Raw genomic sequence first — 20,632 nt, 5'->3', positions numbered from 1 at the left:
AACAAAAAACGAAAATAAGAGAGAGAGGTTGAAGAAGATGCTGACATGCCATGGAAAAGTCAAATCAACGTGTTTTTATAATATATATAATTCCTTGTGTTATAATAAATGGATGTATAGTCACCCTAGTTGTAGAAGCGTGTGCCCTAAGTCACTTGTAACCAAAAGTTTTGGGCTTCAAATCCCCCTCGCCCCAGACTTTGGATTTTTATTTTTCCAAACAGTGCATGGAAACCCAAGGAAGTGGATTCGAACCCGGCCAGTGTAATGTTTATTTGTCCTCACTTATTAAATGTTCATTTTTATTCATAACTTCATGATCCCTTAACATTTTTGATCCATTCTTTTTTCCATCTGTTCATGAGAATGTATATTTTATGATGACACCAAAAAATCCCAAAAAAAATATTTATTCCACCACTTTTGATTGGATGGAAAACATGTGCTTTTAAGTGTTTTTTAAGGCCCATAATTGATTCTTTTGGCTTATGTCTTATTTTTTCTTGATGTTGAAAGCTTGTATGATTAAAGCAAACTCTTTTAAATGTTAATTGTTATCCTTAACATGTTTGATCTTGATTATCTCCATACAATGTGTCAATTGATTCACCTTGAAAACATGTTTGAATGAATGGTTATGAGGTGATTAGGTTTTCCACTTAAGCTTGGTCTTATCATGAACTTTGATTCAAGTTTAATGTTTATTTTGTGAAAATTTATAATGTGATGCATGTTTGACCTAAATTAATTCATGTTGTGTTTACCATGTACCAATGAATTCCTTTACCATGTCAAATATGATTTTGTCTTCACCATCAATGTGTGGTGTCTTGTGATGTTATGTGAAACTTCGTCATGTCTTGTTTATGTTTATCTCAATGGCAAAAAACCATGATCAATATTGTCATCCATACCCCATTCACCTTGTTATTGTCATTATATTTAGCCATATTTTATGCCTTAATGTTAATGCATATTCAACCTTGTTATTGTTTATATCCAAGGGAAGGGAATCGTGACATTCTTGTCATTTTGCATGTGTGCATTCATCTGCATTCTATACAACTTTGGTTCCCCTTAATCCAAAACTTATAGATACAATCTTAGGTTCCCCTCAATGTAAACCTTAGGATTATCTCTCTCTCTCTCTCCTTCTTATAACAACTTTCATAATAAACTTTGACTTAGGTCATTGTTTTCCCTTTTAATTCTTAATCAAATGCTTCAAAACACTTAAGCATATTCAAAGATCTTTTCATAAGACCTAAAAAACACAAACTTAATTCAAACCCGTTTTCCACTTTGGCTTTTCCATGTTTAAAACATTTTTATAAAAGGATTAGACATGAGTCATCCCTAGTTGAGATTTATATCTCCTACCCCATAACATTGTTGAGATTGATATTGATTCTTTTCCATTTGGAAGAGGTATGTGGCATACTTGTTGATTCTATATCCAAGTGCGAACCCTTCTTTTAATTTGATACAAAGATCTATATTCTACATGTTTGTGGTGGTTTAAAAGTGAGTTTTATCCTTAAGATGAAAATTTGTCTCTTTCTCATAAAATCAACCCCAATAAATCCCTTCTTACTTTTGAACCCAAACTACGAGGTTTTGATCCTTCACGGACACGTAGGCATAAGACTTAATGTCTTTCCAAATCATCAAACAATAAAAATATGTTCTTTTTATCATATCCCCAATAAAATATCAAACAATTTTAAACTAAACACATATATTTAAAAGGTTCATGTAGAGTACTACAAATGATTAGGGTATTAATACCTTCCCTTTTCATAACACACACTCGTGCCTTAGAATCTCCCCCTCTTTTTTGCTTAGCTTAAGTTTAATCTTCTAGATTTGCATATACATATTGGGTTATTTTTTAATTTTTCCTTCCCTTGGATAAATTAAAGTTCGGTGGTGATATTTTGATTCATGAGTTAAGTCTAATAAATAGCTTGGTCTCTGATTCTTCACCGCGACATTCACATATTGATATATTTTAGGCCATTTACACCGAGGATATATTGACACCATGCTAATTATACTAATGTAATCCAAACATGTCATATATAAATTCAAATCTAAACATTAATCAATTAATCAAAAATGTGAGCACGATACATAATTTTTTCAGAAAATACAACTATTACCAAAATAAAAATAAAAATAAACTACTTTGTATTTCTAACCTCCCTTGCTTCTCCTCCGTTGCATGTACCTAAGGCATTCCATGCCTCGAGTAAGATGGTTTGTAAGGTGACATTATCAGGATTGTCTTCCACAATGTCTTCTCTCTCTCTCTTTCTCTCTCTCTCTCTCTCTCTCTCTCTCTCTCTCTCTCTCTCTATCTATCTCAATCTCAATCTCAATCTCTCTCTCTCTCTCTCTCTCTCTCTATCTCTATCTCAATCTCAATCTCAATCTCAATCTCTCTCTCTCTCTCTCTCTCTCTCTCTCTATATATATATATATATATATATATATATATATATATATATATATATATATATATATATATATATATATATATATATATATATATATATATATATGAAATGTCTGGAAATTCTCGTAATACACTGATAGATCGACAATAGGTCCGGCTGGGTGGTCATCCCTAGCCCGCCCCTCTTCCAATATCTTCCAATAAACTGGTCTAGGTAGCTTTCCCGCGACAACTAGTATTATGTAGGGATGTGACACTCGATCATCAAGTGCAATAACAATAACAAGTGCAAGGTCAACAGGCTTTAGAGTTTCAAAGAAGAAGGAAGCTCATGCAGTGGGGGTTACAATATGGATTACAGAAGTTTCACCCACTTTGTATACTGAACCTCCGAGATTCAATCTTGTGTTCCAAGACTTTCATAATCAACAAGAAGACCATATGTCGACTCAAAGCTTAAGAGTCTAGTTTGCAACACTGGGGAAATGGAGAATTACTTCACTAACCAAGATCAAGAGCAAGCAAGGAGGAGAGACCATATGCGAGCAGAATGAACTATACATAATAATGACTTCAACAACACAATAAATGATATGCATGTCCTTTTCCGCAATAATAACATATGAAAATACATGTAGTTTATTTTTATTTCTTAGAATTTTTAATATTATTTTCAAATGTATACCTAGAGAAGAGTAATAGGTATTATAAGTACTATTCCCCCGTTGTATTATTCAGTTGAATTTTCTTTAATGAACAAGTTTGTAGATGTGTTTCTTTCAAATTTACAATTTTGCAACTTTAGGATTGAACAAATAAACCAAGAGAAACTTTATCAATAGGAAAGAAACTTACAAATTGAAGGAAAAGGATGAGAAAAGAATTAAAGGATTTGTACTCAAACTTCAGATACCTTAGCTAGTAAGGTTTGAGCCAAATTAATTCCATTGTTCACTATTCTTTCTTATTAAGTGTATCCATGCATTACTGTTTTATCAGGTTTATTTCCCATTAAGTTTGTCTTGATTGATTAACACACACTGAGGCAGTTGTTTGTTTATAACTTTAAGCCTTTTTAACCACCCTGTAGTAATATGTATATTTGTTTCTAACTATTTTGAGCTTAGCATTTCTTTCGGTGACTTAGGCTTAATTCTTAGTCGTACGACTTGAAGGATCTTATCTTTCCACCCTCTATTTGAAGTTATATAGAATTGTAGCTCTTAAGTGGTATGAAAAATATTAAGTTTTGGGTTGCTCTTGGAAGTGAGTAAAGTTCTAAGTTTGGGGTTGGGGTACTAGAATAAATTGGTCAAAATTTTGAGAAAATAAGAAGTGAAAAAAAAAAGACTTCTTCAAAAAAAAAAGAGGATTAAAAGAATGCATATTAATGACCAAAATTGATATATCTCTAGTACCATATATAAGGAATAAATGGGTATGATAATAGAAGGAGAACTAGGCACCTAACTCCAAAGGTTTAAACCTACTTTCCCAAAAATATCCTACTCGAACATAAGTCTAGATACAATCAAAAAAGCCCTCAAATGTGTGTGTTTTGATTTCTTCGATGAATTATATCAGAACATGATCAAGCTAAGTATAAATTATTTTGCATGTTGATTGAGAGAGTACCTTATCCATTGAGTGAGTCAAAGTGAGATGAGAGACAGGTTAAGTACTCGTCAAAGTTTGAGGATGTTTTCCGAATTTTCCGAATAAAAGTTGGAAGCTAGAATGATTGTCAGGTAAAGAAAAAGTTATATGGTGATGTTCAATTGTTATTGTGTGATTCTTTTTCTATTTTGAATGTGCATTTGCAGAAAAGTTACATGAGGACATGCAACAATTCAAGTTTAGGGTTGTGATGACAGTCTGTCAATGCATGAATTCGGTCAAAGAAACATATCAAAACAAGTTAAACAGGAGAAAAAAGGAAGAATAAAGACCAAAGAATGAAGAAAAAATAGCTAAGTGTGAAGAAATAGGGACTTAGTGAAAATTAGGTAAAATGGGAGCAAAAGCGTGTAACTACTGGAATAATCACGTGCAGCATCACACACACGATAGGGATGTATTAGCTCTATCACACACGCAATGAAGGTCATCACACGCGTGATGACCTATTTTCTGGGTTTTTCTTATGTGCTCTGGTCCATTCTAAAGGCTTTTTAAGGGGACATTTTTCACTTTTTCAAGGGTTACAAAGTTTGGCACAGCAAGTATGAGTTTTACAACATCATAAGGGATTTTTTTAAAGCATTTCAATCCATTGGAGGTCAATCCTTCAAGGGATCTCATATACAAATCTTCTTAATTGTTTTTGGTATTCTATTTTGAATTATGAGTATCTAAATCTCTCTAGGTTAGGTTGTGTGTAACACCCCATTTTTTTATTAGATATTTTATTATATTTTAATTGTTTGAATTATGGATTTTGATGATTTATTTTATGGATGAGTGTTGACAGAGTATGTATCCTTGAGTTATGGGTATAGAGAGATGATAGAAGTAAGTAGAATAATTTAGAATTGTTTTAATAATTAAAAATAATGTTTTATTTATTTTTATTATATTAATTAGTGAAGATAGAATAATTGGGGCAAATATGAGAATTTAAGAAAGTTAGTGGGAAGAAAGAATATGAAATAATTAAGTTTGGACCAAATTGGTGATTTCGAAAAGTTTACCCTAAAAATAAGAAGTTAAGAGAAACTTAGGTTTAGGGAGATTTTCACAGTACGTGACATTTGAGAAAAAAGAGAAAATAGGCAATAGGAAAGATGATAAAGGAAAGAGAGTGAAGGTTTCAATTCAGAATTTTTACAAGGAATTCAGGTAAGGGTGAGAATTTGTTTCAATAGTAATGGGTATGGTAAAAGGGTAGAATGGAGGAACCTTTAACCTCATTAGGGTTGGGTGTTTTGATTCATAATTTTGAATTTGAATGCTATGATGGTTGTTATATGATGATTATATGATGCATTTTGTGTCCCTTATGTGCGTATATTTTTCTATTTTTATGATTGAACATATATCCCCCATTGTTGCAATTTCGAATGTTTTAGGTATAATCTTAAAATTGTGATTAAATGATTTAATTGTGTTAAAACTGTAAATTAACTTTAGATAATTAGAGTATTGTATGAGTTGTGATTTTATGAGCGTTTTCCTTTTTATGGAATTGAAAACGGAAGACCTCCAACGATAAAAAAACGTAGAAAATTCTGCATTCTATCTGTCACGGCCGCGCTCAACGCGAGAGCCTTTTTTTTGTGTTTTTCGGTCAAAATCATTTTGGCCATAACTTTTGATCCGTAAGTCCAAATTGAGTGTCGTTTGAAGTGTTAAATATACGAAACAGAGGGCTATAACTTTATTTCAGGGATAAAATAATTTTGCTGATTATTTCATGGATGTTTTTGGGGTTGAAGAAGATGAAAATTATGTTGGAAATTTTAGAAAACAATAACTTTTTAGTAATACCTTCGTGCACGGTTTTGATCATAACTTTGAACTCGTGAATCATTTTGGGTTAGGGTTTGAAGCATTAGAAAGATGACTATAAGGGATAAAAGATGATTATGATAAGTGAATTGATTGAGTATTATTCTTACGCCTACTATGTTGGTGAAGTTTTGTTCATACGTTCGGTTAATGAATTGTTGACACATCCTGACGATTTTGGTCATAACTTTCATTTCGTAAGTCTGATTTTGATGGTGTTTGAAGCGTTAGAAAGCTAACACTCAGACCTATAACATGGGAGTGATTGTTGAGATGTTTTAATAATATTAAAATGCCTATTGTATTAATAAATGTATTGGTTTATACGTTTGGTTGATGAATCGTTGCATTGTTGTAATATCATTGTGTGATAATTATGTTGTTATGTCGATGATGTCAAGATGTTGACGACTTTCTGTTTTTTGTTGATATTATTCATGTGGTAACATGAATTGGTTGTTGCATGATGAATGATGTGATGCATAAATGATGAGATGTGTGTGGGGATCCTTTAGGTGAACCTTGTTGTGTTAATGCATGTTATTTGAGAGTCGTGCTTCTTGGTGTACGGGCTTCAGTCCAATTTTGGTAAGCCTCGATTATATGGTGATGGATCAGGTACGAGTAGCTAATTCCTATTATGGGGGATTAGTGAAGCGTTACTTATGTTGATGGTAACGAGTTTTGGTGAGCCTCGATCCCATTATGATGGATCTGGTGCGAGTATCTAATTCCTATTATGGGGGATTAGTGAAGCATTATTTATGATGATGGTAGATATTTTGGTGTGCGCTGGTTCCAAGAGGGAATCGATCCTATGGTGGGGATCATGGAGTGAGATGAACCTAAGTGTTCATATTTGGTACCACATGCATGTCAAGTCAGTGTTGAGTACATTGCATAAGTGTTGCATTTGTATTGGTTGTTGTTGATATTTTGTTGGATGAGATATTGTTGCATGTGATGTTAATGATAATTGAGATATGGTTTTGTATGATGTTGATTATAATTGAGATGTTGTCGTGTATGGTGTTGATTATGATTTGGATGTAAGAATGTGATATATTGTTGTGCATGATTGTGTAGATGTTGTACTATATTCTTCATTCTATATCGTTATTATTGAAATGAATTCTCACCCCTTCTGTTTGAATGTTGCCTTTACATGGGCATTGTGCAGATACTCAAGAGTAGTATTGTTGAAGTAAGTGGAAGGTAGCTCTTGGATTACTTCTTTATTTTGTCGCTTTTACTATTGGTACCTTGCTCTGATCATGTAACATCGGGTTGGATTAAACGCTTATTTTATTCCTTATGTCTGATTATGTTAAAGTCATAAGACTAATTTTGTTGTTGAGAATTCTTAAGATGTTGAGTTTGTAGATGTTTAATTGGCTGCATTGTATGGTAAAGCACTAGCTGGATTCTAATATCTTGACTGATGTCATGACATGCTGTGGAGATGTTTGTTTGACTGCATTGTATGTTAGAATATCTAGCTGTACTCTGATGTCTTGGCTGATGTCATGACATTCTGAGTAGTATACTGCAGGTTTAGCTAATACAGGATTTATTGAATGTCAAACTGGATGTTATGACATTCATCCCTGTCAGCAGATACTGAGGAATAGAACAGTTGGTGTTCTGCTATAACTCAGTATTTATTTTCAGTCTGTTTATCAAGGAAATAACAGACCTGGCATAAGGCCTACTGTCTGAATGTCAAACTGGATGTTATGACATTCATCATTGACAGCATATACTGAACAATAGGCATATTGGTTTTCTGCTACATTTCAGTATGCAGCTCAGTCTGCTTACCAAGAGGATAACAGACCTGATGTAAGGCTCTATGTGTGAATGTCAAATTGGATGCTTTGACATTTATTAATGTACGCTGATACTGAAGTATGGACAGATTGGTTATGTACAGTACAACAAATTTGTACAGTCTGTTTTCAGGAAAAACAGACTTAGCATATGATCTATGTTTTGGATGTCAAACTGAATGTTGTGACATTCATTCCTGACAGCGTATGCTAAATTGTAGGTTGTTTAGTTTTTTTGTTTCAACATTTTTCTCAGGCTATTCTTCAGGAATTCAACAGTTGAGCTAAAATCCAGGAAACCAACAACTAAGCTACAATTAATGAACCTAACAAATAGCCTATTTGTTAGTAACCTAGATGTGGAATTTAGGGGAACTCGCGTGACCTTAAAATCAGGAAAATACAAGTTCAAGGCCCAAGTGCTGCAATGTAAAAGGATGGCAATCCTTCATTCAGAACTAGGGATTTTAGGCGTGAAGATTTTATTTGTCCAATATACTTCACTGCTGTATTTTTGTGTGTCTTGTATTAGACGTAACTTGTAAGCCAAGCTATTATCACTGAGATGATTGCATTGGTATAGGGTGTTCATTGAGTTGTAAGTGTTATGTCACTCTAAGCTTTTAAGCGTGAGTGCTGTGTATCTTGATTAAAGTTGTTAAGCACAATCAAGAGTTGTTTGAAGTGTGACTTCACAATTGTCTTTAATCTTAATTAAAGGTTGTAATCACTGAGGTGATTGAGGGGGAGTGAGTAGGAACTCTGATCTTAGTGTAAGATTGAAATTGCATTGGGTAGGTATTAAGTGATAGGGTTAAACAGTTGGTTTAAGGTCTGAATTAATACTACTAATAGTGGATTTCCTCCCTGACTTGGTAGCCCCCAAACGTAGGTCATGTTGGACCGAACTGGGTAAACAATTACTTGTGTTATTTACTGCACTTACTTTTTAAGTTCTGCATAATTCTTGTCTGCGCAGAATTGGATGTCATAACAACCCGTGTGACATCGAAAGTCTGATAACTAGAATTTCAATTGGCATCAGAGCAGGCACCCTGCCTGTTAATTTTTGGGTGAGATCTAGGGAAGTTACTTTCTAGTACCATGGACAAGGATATAGGACACTCAAATAGACCACCCATGCTGGATGGTTCTAACTATGATGAATGGAAGCCTCGTATGATAGCCTTCTTAAGGTCTCTAGATAGCAAAGTCTGGAGAGCTGTCAAGAAAGGATGGGAACATCCAAAGAAGTACAGGAGACTCCTACTGAATGTGAGGTAGATGCACCCACCAAAATGCCATCTATCAGAATTCAGAAAGACCACTCTAAGGATCTTATCATAGGAGATCCCAATAGTGGTGTGACTACCCGATCAAGGCAAATTAGCTCAAACTCTTGTTTTGTATCCAAGGTTGAACCCAAAAATGTGAAAGAAGCCCTGACTGATGAATATTGGATCAATGCCATGCAAGATGAACTGGAGCAGTTTAAAAGGAATGAAGTATGGGAGCTAGTTCCACGACCTGAAGGGACTAACATCATTGGTACCAAGTGGATTTACAAGAACAAGTCTGATGAGAAAGGAGTAATCACTAGGAATAAAGCAAGACTAGTAGCTCAAGGATATACTCAAGTTGAAGGGGTTGATTTTGATGAGACGTTTGCACCCGTTGCTAGGCTTGAGTCAATCAGATTGTTGTTAGGTGTAGCCTGCATTCTGAAATTCAAATTGTTCCAAATGGATGTGAAGAGTGAATTTTTAAACGGCTACTTAAATGAAGAAGTCTATGTGGAACAACCTAAAGGGTTCTGTGATCCTAACCAACCTAAACATGTGTACAAGTTGAGGAAAGCCTTGTATGGGTTTAAGCAAGCACCTAGAGCTTGGTATGAAAGGTTGACTGAATTTCTGACCTCTAATGGATACATAAAAGGTGGGATAGATAAGACCTTGTTTGTGAAGGATGAAGATGGCAAAATCATGATTGCCCAAATCTATGTGGATGATATTGTTTTTGGTGGAATGTTAGAGCAAATGGTGAAACATTTTGTTCACCAGATGCAATCTGAGTTTGAAATGAGTCTGGTTGGGGAACTGACTTATTTTCTTGGAATGCAAGTCAACCAAATGGAGGATTCTATGTTTCTCTCCCAAAGCAAGTATGCCAAAAACATAGTTAAGAAGTTTGGTATGGATAATGCTAGGCACAAGAGAACTCCTGCACTTACTCATCTAAAGTTAACCAAAGATGATGGAGGGCCCAGTGTTGATCAATGCTTGTATAGAAGCATGATAGGTAGCCTACTATACCTAACTGAAAGTAGACCTGACATTTCCTATGCAGTTGGAATGTGTGCTAGATACCAAGCAGAGCCCAAGGTGAGCCACTTGAATCAAGTCAAGAGGATTCTCAAGTATATCAATGGGACTTGTGACTATGGTATGCTATACTCTCATGGCTCTGAACCAGTCCTATCTGGGTATTGTGATGCTGATTGGGCTGAGAGTGCTGATGACAGAAAAAGCTCATCAGGAGGATGTTTCTTCTTGGGAAACAATCTCATATCATGGTTCAGCAAGAAGCAGAACTGTGTATCTCTGTCCACTGCAGAGGCTGAATACATAGCAGCTGGAAGCAGTTGTACCCAACTGGTGTGGATGAAACAGATGCTTACTGAGTATAATGTCTGTCAAAATGTCATGACATTGTTCTGTGATAATCTCAGTGCCATCAATATTTCCAAGAATCCCATCCAACACAGTAGGACCAAACATATTGGCATTAGACATCACTTCATCAGAGATCTGGTGGAAGACAAAGTGATTACCTTGGAACATGTAGCCACTGAACTTCAACTGGCTGACATATTTACAAAGGCTTTGGATGCTACTCAGTTTGAAAATTTAAGGGGCAAACTGGGAATATGCCTCTCTGAGGATTTATAGCAACCAATGATGTTTGGGATGTATTGTTTAATATCTCTACCTATTAAACAATTGGAAGTGTGCTCTGATTGGTCAACAGATCATAGCTATTTCACTTGCAACAAGTGTGTTAACAAGATGTTAAGGAGATATCCTAACATGAGACAGCCTATGTACCTGCAGGAGTTCAAGGACAATGTTCATGCAGGACTGGTTCTAGATGTCAGACACAAAGTCATGGCATCTGATATGGTTGTACCTACTGTGAAGCAAGAGTGTGTGACTACTTGATCAAAGATGTGAAGCAAGATCAAGTGGGTGTTGACTTGGTTGAAACTGTGAAGTAAAATCAAGTCTGTAATTCTGTCATTTGTGTGTAATTCTGTTTATGTTATGTGGATCTGTAATTTAAAGTGTTGCTTTGGCAACATTTTTGACAAAAAGGGGGAGTAACATGTGATGCCCCAAGACAATAGATTGTTTTGCTTATTGCTAAACAGATATTCAGGACAGATATTCAAGATCCTCTAATCCAGAGGTTGTGTTGCAGCTGATGTTCCACTTCCATGAGTGTGAGTGTGTTTATGTGTGCTGCAATTAGAAGTTTTTATTTAACTTCTGTATGTGTGCTGTTATGTGAAGTTTTTATTTAACTTCCATGTGTGTGAGTGTGCTGCTACTCTGAGTGTATTAGCTAGGTTAATTTCCTGCTAGATGTGAGATTTCCGCTGCTATAGACTCTGTTGTGAGACCAAAGTGTTTTAGCCAAAAATTTGTCAAAGGGGGAGTTTGTAGATGTTTAATTGGCTGCATTGTATGGTAAAGCACTAGCTGGATTCTAATATCTTGACTGATGTCATGACATGCTGTGGAGATGTTTGTTTGACTGCATTGTATGTTAGAATATCTAGCTGTACTCTGATGTCTTGGCTGATGTCATGACATTCTGAGTAGTATACTGCAGGTTTAGCTAATACAGGATTTATTGAATGTCAAACTGGATGTTATGACATTCATCCCTGTCAGCAGATACTGAGGAATAGAACAGTTGGTGTTCTGCTATAACTCAGTATTTATTTTCAGTCTGTTTATCAAGGAAATAACAGACATGGCATAAGGCCTACTGTCTGAATGTCAAACTGGATGTTATGACATTCATCATTGACAGCATATACTGAACAATAGGCATATTGGTTTTCTGCTACATTTCAGTATGCAGCTCAGTCTGCTTATCAAGAGGATAACAGACCTGATGTAAGGCTCTATGTGTGAATGTCAAATTGGATGCTTTGACATTTATTAATGTACGCTGATACTGAAGTATGGACAGATTGGTTATGTACAGTACAACAAATTTGTACAGTCTGTTTTCAGGAAAAACAGACTTAGCATATGATCTATGTTTTGGACGTCAAACTGAATGTTGTGACATTCATTCCTGACAGCGTATGCTAAATTGTAGGTTGTTTAGTTTTTCTGTTTCAAAATTTTTCTCAGGCTATTCTTCAGGAATTCAACAGCTGAGCTAAAATCCAGGAAACCAACAACTAAGCTACAATTAATGAACCTAACAAATAACATATTTGTTAGTAACCTAGATGTGGAATTTAGGGGAACTCGCGTGACCTTAAAATCAGGAAAATACAAGTTCAAGGCCCAAGTGCTGCAATATAAAAGGATGGCAATCTTTCATTCATAACTAGGGATTTTAGGCGTGAAGATTTTATTTGTCCAATATACTTCACTGTTGTATTTTTGTGTGTCTTGTATTAGACGTAACTTGTAAGCCAAGCTATTATCACTGAGATGATTGCATTGGTATAGGGTGTTCATTGAGTTGTAAGTGTTATGTCACTCTAAGCTTTTAAGCGTGAGTGCTGTGTATCTTGATTAAAGCTGTTAAGCAAAATCAAGAGTTGTTTGAAGTGTGACTTCACAATTGTCTTTAATCTTAATTAAAGGTTGTAATCACTGAGGTGATTGAGGGGGAGTGAGTAGGAACTCTGATCTTAGTGTAAGATTGAAATTTCATTGGGTAGGTATTAAGTGATAGGGTTAAACAGTTGGTTTAAGGTCTGAATTAATACTACTAATAGTGGATTTCCTCCCTGGCTTGGTAGCCTCCAGACGTAGGTCATGTTGGACCGAACTGGGTAAACAATTACTTGTGTTATTTACTGCACTTACTTTTTAAGTTCTGCATAATTCTTGTCTGCGCAGAATTGGATGTCATAACAACCCGTGTGACATCGAAAGTCTGATAACTAGAATTTCAGAGTTGATTGATTAGAACTCTCTTATTTTGTTATTACAATTGAAGTTGAGACTAGATGTTATTACTTGCTTTATCTTCCATAATTGTGATGATAATTCCAGTGCGATGATACTTTAAAATGGAAGTGAGCATACAGTTACAAGTTATGAATGTCTTATTTTGTGAATATATAATACCGATCAGATGAGAAGGATGTCGTGTAAACATCCCATGTATGATTTAGATAAGTGGGATGTCGTGTAAACATCCTTATTACAAATGTGTGTATTGAAATTTACTATCGAAACCCGTGTTATGGAGCATATCATGTGTATTATGAATGTGTGACACCCTATATGGTTTTATTTTATATTTAATTTACGTGATAAATTATGTGCGGGGTTTAGGGTGTTACATTGTGTTTGATGAACCTGTTTCAATATTGTTAAGACATATGTTTGATTTGATATTGCATGAGTATTTTGACTTATAATTATATTCATATGCTTCTTGTTCGTAATGCTTTTTATGTGAGATACTCTTTTAATCTGATTTGGGCATATAGAGAATACTGACCAGTAGTCTATGTGTTGTACCTATCGCAATTATTGTGCTTACGCTGGTTGAATAGGGATAGGAGACCCCGAGTAGTGGCTAGTGAATTAACACTATGTTGCATTGCCTAATCCTACTTACGTTGATGGACTAGAGATAGAAAAATCTGAGTAGTGATTAGTTAGATATATCGCAAGGGATTGGTTATAGCGGTTTTGTTAATTCGTTGTGGAATTATACTATCAATACCATTCATATAATGCATCGAACATCAATAATAGAGAAATAAGGAATTCTATACACAACTTTACCGCTTTCTCATTTCAAACACGAAAGCCCCTCAATTTACTGTTTCCTACATATTTCACAATTTTGTCTTGTTAAATAGCAGTCCATGTGGATTCGATCTTATTTATTACCTTGACATTATCGTTACACTTGCCGAGAAGTTATCAATGCTCCACAAAGAGCATATGAGTGATAATTAAGTTTTGGAAATCCTTTAACAAGTTTTAACTTGTTAAGTTTAGAGATTAATCTCTAGTTAGTGTGACCTAACCTTTTGTGACAAAGTCACTTTTCATCAGTCACTGATATAAGGCAAAGTACCTTCTAATCAACAAATTCAAAGAAATTAATTTTATACACACCACCTTTTCTCCGGCCTTTGAACACTATGAACTTGTCAGATTCATTCAGGATTATACAATTTTTCTTATTAAACATAACTTCATAAACCACTATCACAAAACTGACTTATGCCAAGTAGGTTATGTTTTAGTCCATCTACTAACTAAACATTATTAATAGAGATAAAGAAGCTATCAATAGTACATGTACCAATGATCTTTCATTTCTGGTTTCCTCCAAATCCCATAGTTCCTCCCTCTTTCAGAGTGAGGGTTTGGAACATATTCTTTTCTTCTGTCATATGTCGTGAGAAGCCACTGTCCTCGTGCCAAGACGGTTGATTTTCTTCTCCTTTGAAGCAAATATGATGCAAAAATAATTTCAAAATTACGTACCCATAGTCTTATGGGTCCTTTGGGGTTATTTTTGACAAGCTTATTCTTATTCTGTATCTTAGCTTTCAAATAGTAAGGTTTAGGATCATTCAAGACTTTTGATTTAAAATTTTGATGTCTTGAATGAATATTAGCCTTTAATTTTGAACCTTTCAGAACCTTAGACTTTGATGTCTTAGGTTCTGGTTTCTTCAGAACCTTTGACTTTGAAGTCTCGGGTTCTGATTTCTTTTAAACCTTTGACTTTACAGTTTTAGGTTCTTACTGGTTCAGAACCTTTGCTTTGTCAACAACATGTACAAAATAGGAATCTAGCTCTTTCTGATAAAAACTTGAAGAAGAAGGTTATGTTGGTTTAATCAAGGTTCCATACCTTGGATTAAAAGGTTTCTAAGAATAACCAAGACCTTATCCTTTTCTCCTGCTTACATCATAGCTCATGGATGCAAGTTTTGTTCTATTAAAGCATGTTATAATAAACTCTCGAAGAGCCATTTCACACTCATCAAGAGGTTTATTAGACATTTATTTTAATAGAGCAATATGATTTCTTTCTAAAGCTTCATTTTTATTTTGAGAGGATTTTAATTCATCCTTCAATAGACTATATTGTTTTATTTCAAGATTTTCATATGTCTGGATTTGTCTTGACAACAACCCAAGTCTTAAATAAATGTAATCAGATCAGAGCGAGATAATTTAGAAAATACATCATCTTCTTCTTCAGACTCTGATCCATAATTTGAGTCATATTCTAGTTTTTGAAGATGTAAGAGCCATCGGAGCTAGATTTGCTTGTTCTTCATCTTTTTCAGACTCTTCTTCATTCTCTAGTTCATCCCATGTTGCCATGAGACTCTTCTTAAACTTGTTTTTGGAGTTGTCCTTCTGATAGCTTCCTTTCTTCGACTTGTCCTTTTGCACCTCTAGACAGTGAACAATGAACTGACCAGACTTCTTGCAACTTAATCATCCCTTATGATCATATTTCTTTTCTCTATAGCTTGATCCTCTAAAGCCATTGCTTCTGACAGAGAATCTTTTATTCTTCTTGGCTAGATACTGGAATCTTATGATTATGAAAGCCAGTTCTTCATCATCAGAATCTTCTTCAGATACTCCTGCATGAGCTGCTTCTTCAGAATCCCAGATTTTAGAAGACTTGGCAGGTTGAGCAACATATTTCAAAGCAAGATACTTTTATTTCTTTGCAGTTTCATTTTCATTTAGCTCAATCTCATGACTTTGAATATTTCTTATCAGGCTTTCAATACTTATAATATTTAAGTCTTTGGTTTCCTGAATAGAAGTCACCTTTGGTTTGTATCTGACAGGAAGACTCGTCATAATCTTCTTGACATGATCATAAGTTATATAGCTCTTATTCAAAACTTGAAGTCCAGATACAAGAAATCGAAATCTTGAGAACATGGTTTCAATGTCTTCCTCTTCCTTCATTTTGAACAACTTATATTGTTGAACTAGAAGGTTAGCCTTAGCTTCTTTTACCTGTTGATTGCCTTCATAGGTAGAAACCAATTATTCAAATATGGTTTTAGCAGTAGATTTGTAAATAGTTTTGATGTACTCAGAGTGAGGTAGAGCATCTACCAAAATTCCTCTAACTCTGTGATGTTTCCTATAAGTCTTCTTCTAAGCAGGTGTGAGACTTTTCTATCAATTACCGTTCTTACTCCATTACCTGGAATATTAATGCCTTCTTCAAGAATGTCTCACATCTCATTATCAAGACCAATAATATAAGTGTACATCTTTCTCTTCCACCATTCGAACTTTGTAGGATCTCCACTGAAAGTTGGAGGTCTAGCTGTATAGTTATTCTTTTCAAAAGTACCATAATCATAGTTTACAACAGTAATGTTTCTAGGATCAGAGGTTCTAGATTCATCAGACAAGTTTTTCTCTTAGGATATTTTTTCTAAGCCATTGTTAAGTGTTAAAATCATAGTCCGTCCTCTGATGGAAACTGAAGGTGAGAAAAATACAAGAATGGGGGTTGAATTGTGTTAACTTTCTTTTTATTTTCTAAAAATATCTTATCAGATTCTGAATACAGGGTCTAGAATCTGAATGATAGTAAAGTATTTAGAATCACAATAAAGAAATTCAGAGATAGAAAGGAAAGCAAGAGAGGCATAAGCAGTTATCCTGATTCCTCCCACAAATCGAGAGTAGCCAGTCCCCTTGTACTTCCAAGGGATTTTCACTATATGCAAAACTAATTACAATTACTCAAGCACAAAGCAAGAGACTTCAAATTCTCAAACACGCAAGTAAAATACTTATATACTCAATCACACAAGAAAAAGACTTCAAATTCTCAAGCACACATGCAAGAGACTTATATGCTCAAGCACACAATCAAGAAACTTCAAATGCTCAAGCACTTAGCAAGAGGCTTCTTAAACTCTAACTTACAGTTAAAAGATTGTGAAAAACTACACTTGATATACAATCAGGGATATAGACAAAATACACCACATAAGCACTCTTAAGACTTAAGAATTTCTAGAAAATACAAGTGTTAAGAAATTCTAAGTTAAACTTCTTTGTTTTGTTTCACAAGAGAGTCTTTGAGAAGCTTGATTAAGAGATGTTAAGGTGTTTCTTGATATGGTTAATACCGCTAAAAGCACATTTGAAATCTCTTTGCTACAAAAGGAATTTTACGTTGCATCTCAAATGTCTTGTCCATATTTTTGCTTAAGTCTTCATGTGATCAGAAGAAAACAAAAATGTACTCATAGTTTGATGGTCACCTATCAGAATCTCCTCGATCCATGTGTTGACTGGTTCTTCAGAGTCTTAATCTCCAGATACTGATGCTTCAGAGTCTGGGTCTACATATGCTAACGTCATTCAGAGTTTGGTCTTCAGCTTCCGGTCTTCCAACATCTGGGTTCTTAACTTCTCTTTAAATGTTCATTCTCAGTACCAGTACTAGATTTTCTTCAAAAAATTTAGTCTATGCTCCTGCACACTTGAAAATTTGTTAGTATACCATATTGTTCTTTAAATATGTTGTTATAATCAAAACCTTAGAGATATGGTATAAACCAATTTTGTTCCAACACATTGTTCCTATAATACAAAACATAAAACAATATCAAAATCAAGGCAAGTAAAATTCAGAGATGCATCCATGCAAAACAGGAAAAAACTCAAAAAAAATCCGGAGCGCGTCTACGTAAAACTGGAAAGGCAAAAAAATCCATAAAAATCTCGAGATGTATCTCCGTAAAAATGTTGGCCGTTAGATTCATTTTTTGATTTTTAAAGATTCAAAATTGTTTAAGCTCGTTGATTTAATGCTTGCAGTATTGTTCGATTTGATCTTCTGGGTTGATTCAAGGTTAGTGTGAGTGGCTACAAACTTCTGAGTTTGGGTTTGTTGAGAAACATTTTAGGTTGAGATTCTGAAACTTGTATTCATTGATCTTACATACACAAGTTTATCAATTTGATCCAACACGTTTGGTCCTAGAGTTTAAGTGACCGCCAGATCTGATTCTCATGTAATCGATTCTCCAGGTTTGGATTCGGTGCCTCGAAGGGTTATTTAGAAATAGCCCTGCTTGCTTACTGAAAATTCATTGTCGTATTGGCGACCGAGTTCGTTCGTCATTTTCAAAATTTAAATCTAGTGTTAATTAGTTCACACGTTGTATTATTTTGCAATTTAGTTATGCACCCCTACGCAGGTACCGTGGATTGTGCATGTCGTGCATAAGTGATTTGCTCTAAATTTATATTTATTTTTGTATTCATGACCCATTAGGATAGCTCCATTTAAATTGTTCGATTTTTATTTTCACTGGGTCAAATTTTTTATCCCCCAATCTTTTATTTAATATTATTTGTATTTAATCTATTTAGGATGTTCCACTTCTATCTACACCCCATTTGCACCCCATTTGTGAGTTCTTTTATATTTTTTACAAATATATAGAATCAAATAAAAATATTTTGGTGTAAAAGCAAAATTCCCTTTCTACCCCTGTCTCTATAAACACCAAATCCAAAAACAACATTTCCAACCAAATTCATAGTACCAATTATCATCACAAGGGTCAACTCAACCGACCTCCAACACGATGTCCACAAAAAACACCTTCAACATCATCTTTTGAGGTGGGACCAAGTGCATTGGAAAATTTAAGATGTCTAGTTCAAATGTTATGTTGGACAAAAATTCATATTCCTAAAAGAAACACATGCAATAATACAAAACATTATCGGTCTGATAACAGTTGACAAACTCAGAAGTCCAACTTCAACTGCCCATAACTTTCTCAAAAAAATTCCAAATGTTGCAAAATTTATATCCAAATTCATTGTCTTGAAAAGATCTACAACTTTCATGTTGAAAGTTTTTTCATTTGAGGCTTTTTTAAGGGAGGCGTCAATTGGATTGGCGCCCCCTCTTAAAAATTACACATAGGCGCCAATTGGATTGGCTAGGGCAGGTGCCCTAGCCAATCCAATTGGCGCCTCCTTGCAATTTTTAAGAGGGGGCGCCAATCCAATTGGCGCCTCCCTCTAAAAGTGGGGTATATTGAGAATTTTTTTGAAAACTGGGTTATTTTGGGAATTTCTTCGAAAATGTGGGTTAATTAGGTAAAAAATCCCCATTTGTGAGTTCTTTTATATTTTTTACAAATATATAGAATCAAATAAAAATATTTTGGTGTAAAAGCAAAATTCCCTTTCTACCCCTGTCTCTATAAACACCAAATCCAAAAACAACATTTCCAACCAAATTCATAGTACCAATTATCATCACAAGGGTCAACTCATCCGACCTCCAACACGATGTCCACAAAAAACACCTTCCACATCATCTTTTGTTTCTTCTCATCATTCATATTCATATTCCACACAATAGCCACAGACATCCACGACCTCCTTCCTGATTACGGTTTCCCAAAGGGCATCCTTCCCAACAACATCGCCTCCTACACTATCTCCCCATCTGGTTACTTCACCGTTCATTTCGAATCCCCTTGTTACGTTCATTTCTCCGATCAATTAGTTTACTACAATACCCTCATCACCGGAACCCTTACTTACGGTTCAGTTTCCGGCGTGTCGGGGATCCAGGCCAAGATGCTATTCGTCTGGCTCCCTGTCACCGGGATGGAAGTTGATTCACGTTCAGGCATGCTTGAATTCTTCGTCGGAGCTTTGTCGAAGAAATTACCGGCAAATCAGTTTCAAGATGTGCCCAGGTGTTCTTCAAAGGCCGGGACGTACTTTGTGGATCTGATTATGTGAATGAACAGATTCCATGCCCCTTGTTCATATTCTCCTTCGAATTTAAAGTTGTAAACGGAATTTTATTTTATTTTGTGGTAAAAGAAAAATTAGAGTGAGAAGATGATGTCAAATTCAAGATAGAAACATTACCACAAACGTGTTTACTCTTCTTCTGGTTTACAACCGTCCGAAGTTAAATTGTAAAATGGTAAATATTATTAATAAAAATTGGCTTTTTATATCATTGATTAGGTTTAAATTTGTTTCTTTTCCATACCACTTAACGTTAAAAGTATAGTAATTCAAATGCAATAAGCGATTAATACGGAATCTAATTGATTATAATTAGAATTTAAGAACTTAAAGATTGAGTAACAATCTAAAATATAGAGGGTGTAACCTGTTAATATTTGAGGTTAACCGATTATCATTGAAAGTGATTTTATTATCATGTAAGCAATAATCGATTACAAGTTTAGTGTAATTGGTTTTCAAACTTGAGTTTTTGCATTTTTCAGTTATGTACTTGTATGTTTTAGGCATAAATTATTTTATAGCACTTGTATAAATGCCTTAGAGGCATTCTCATATTTGGTTAATCCAATTATCAATTCTCACAATCAATTCTCTCTCTCTCTCTCTCTCTCTCTCCTGGTGAATTAAGTGAAGGTATGTGGAGAAACAGTCACATAGCAGTATGTTGTCGCGGAAATCTTGTGTTCTTTAACACCAAGATTTGACAATGTGCTTTAGCGATTGAGGAATTGAAGGATCTTGCGACGATGAGCAAAGAGGAG

General features: G+C 34.8%; 1 protein-coding gene across 1 annotated transcript; it reads left to right on the top strand.

The window, feature by feature from the left end:
- Positions 1-18,536: 18,536 nt before the first annotated feature.
- LOC127107810 (uncharacterized) lies at positions 18,537-20,079 on the top strand. The gene is made up of 2 exons (XM_051045135.1): positions 18,537-18,690; positions 19,409-20,079. Exons 1-2 carry the CDS (start codon positions 18,674-18,676, stop codon positions 19,851-19,853), a joined length of 462 nt encoding a protein of 153 aa, XP_050901092.1. The 5' UTR covers positions 18,537-18,673; the 3' UTR covers positions 19,854-20,079.
- Positions 20,080-20,632: the final 553 nt, after the last annotated feature.

Source organism: Lathyrus oleraceus, chromosome 7 (genome assembly GCF_024323335.1).
Source record: "Lathyrus oleraceus cultivar Zhongwan6 chromosome 7, CAAS_Psat_ZW6_1.0, whole genome shotgun sequence".
In the NCBI taxonomy this organism is placed as follows: Eukaryota; Viridiplantae; Streptophyta; class Magnoliopsida; order Fabales; family Fabaceae; genus Lathyrus; species Lathyrus oleraceus.
This window is presented reverse-complemented; position numbering and strand designations above follow the sequence as displayed.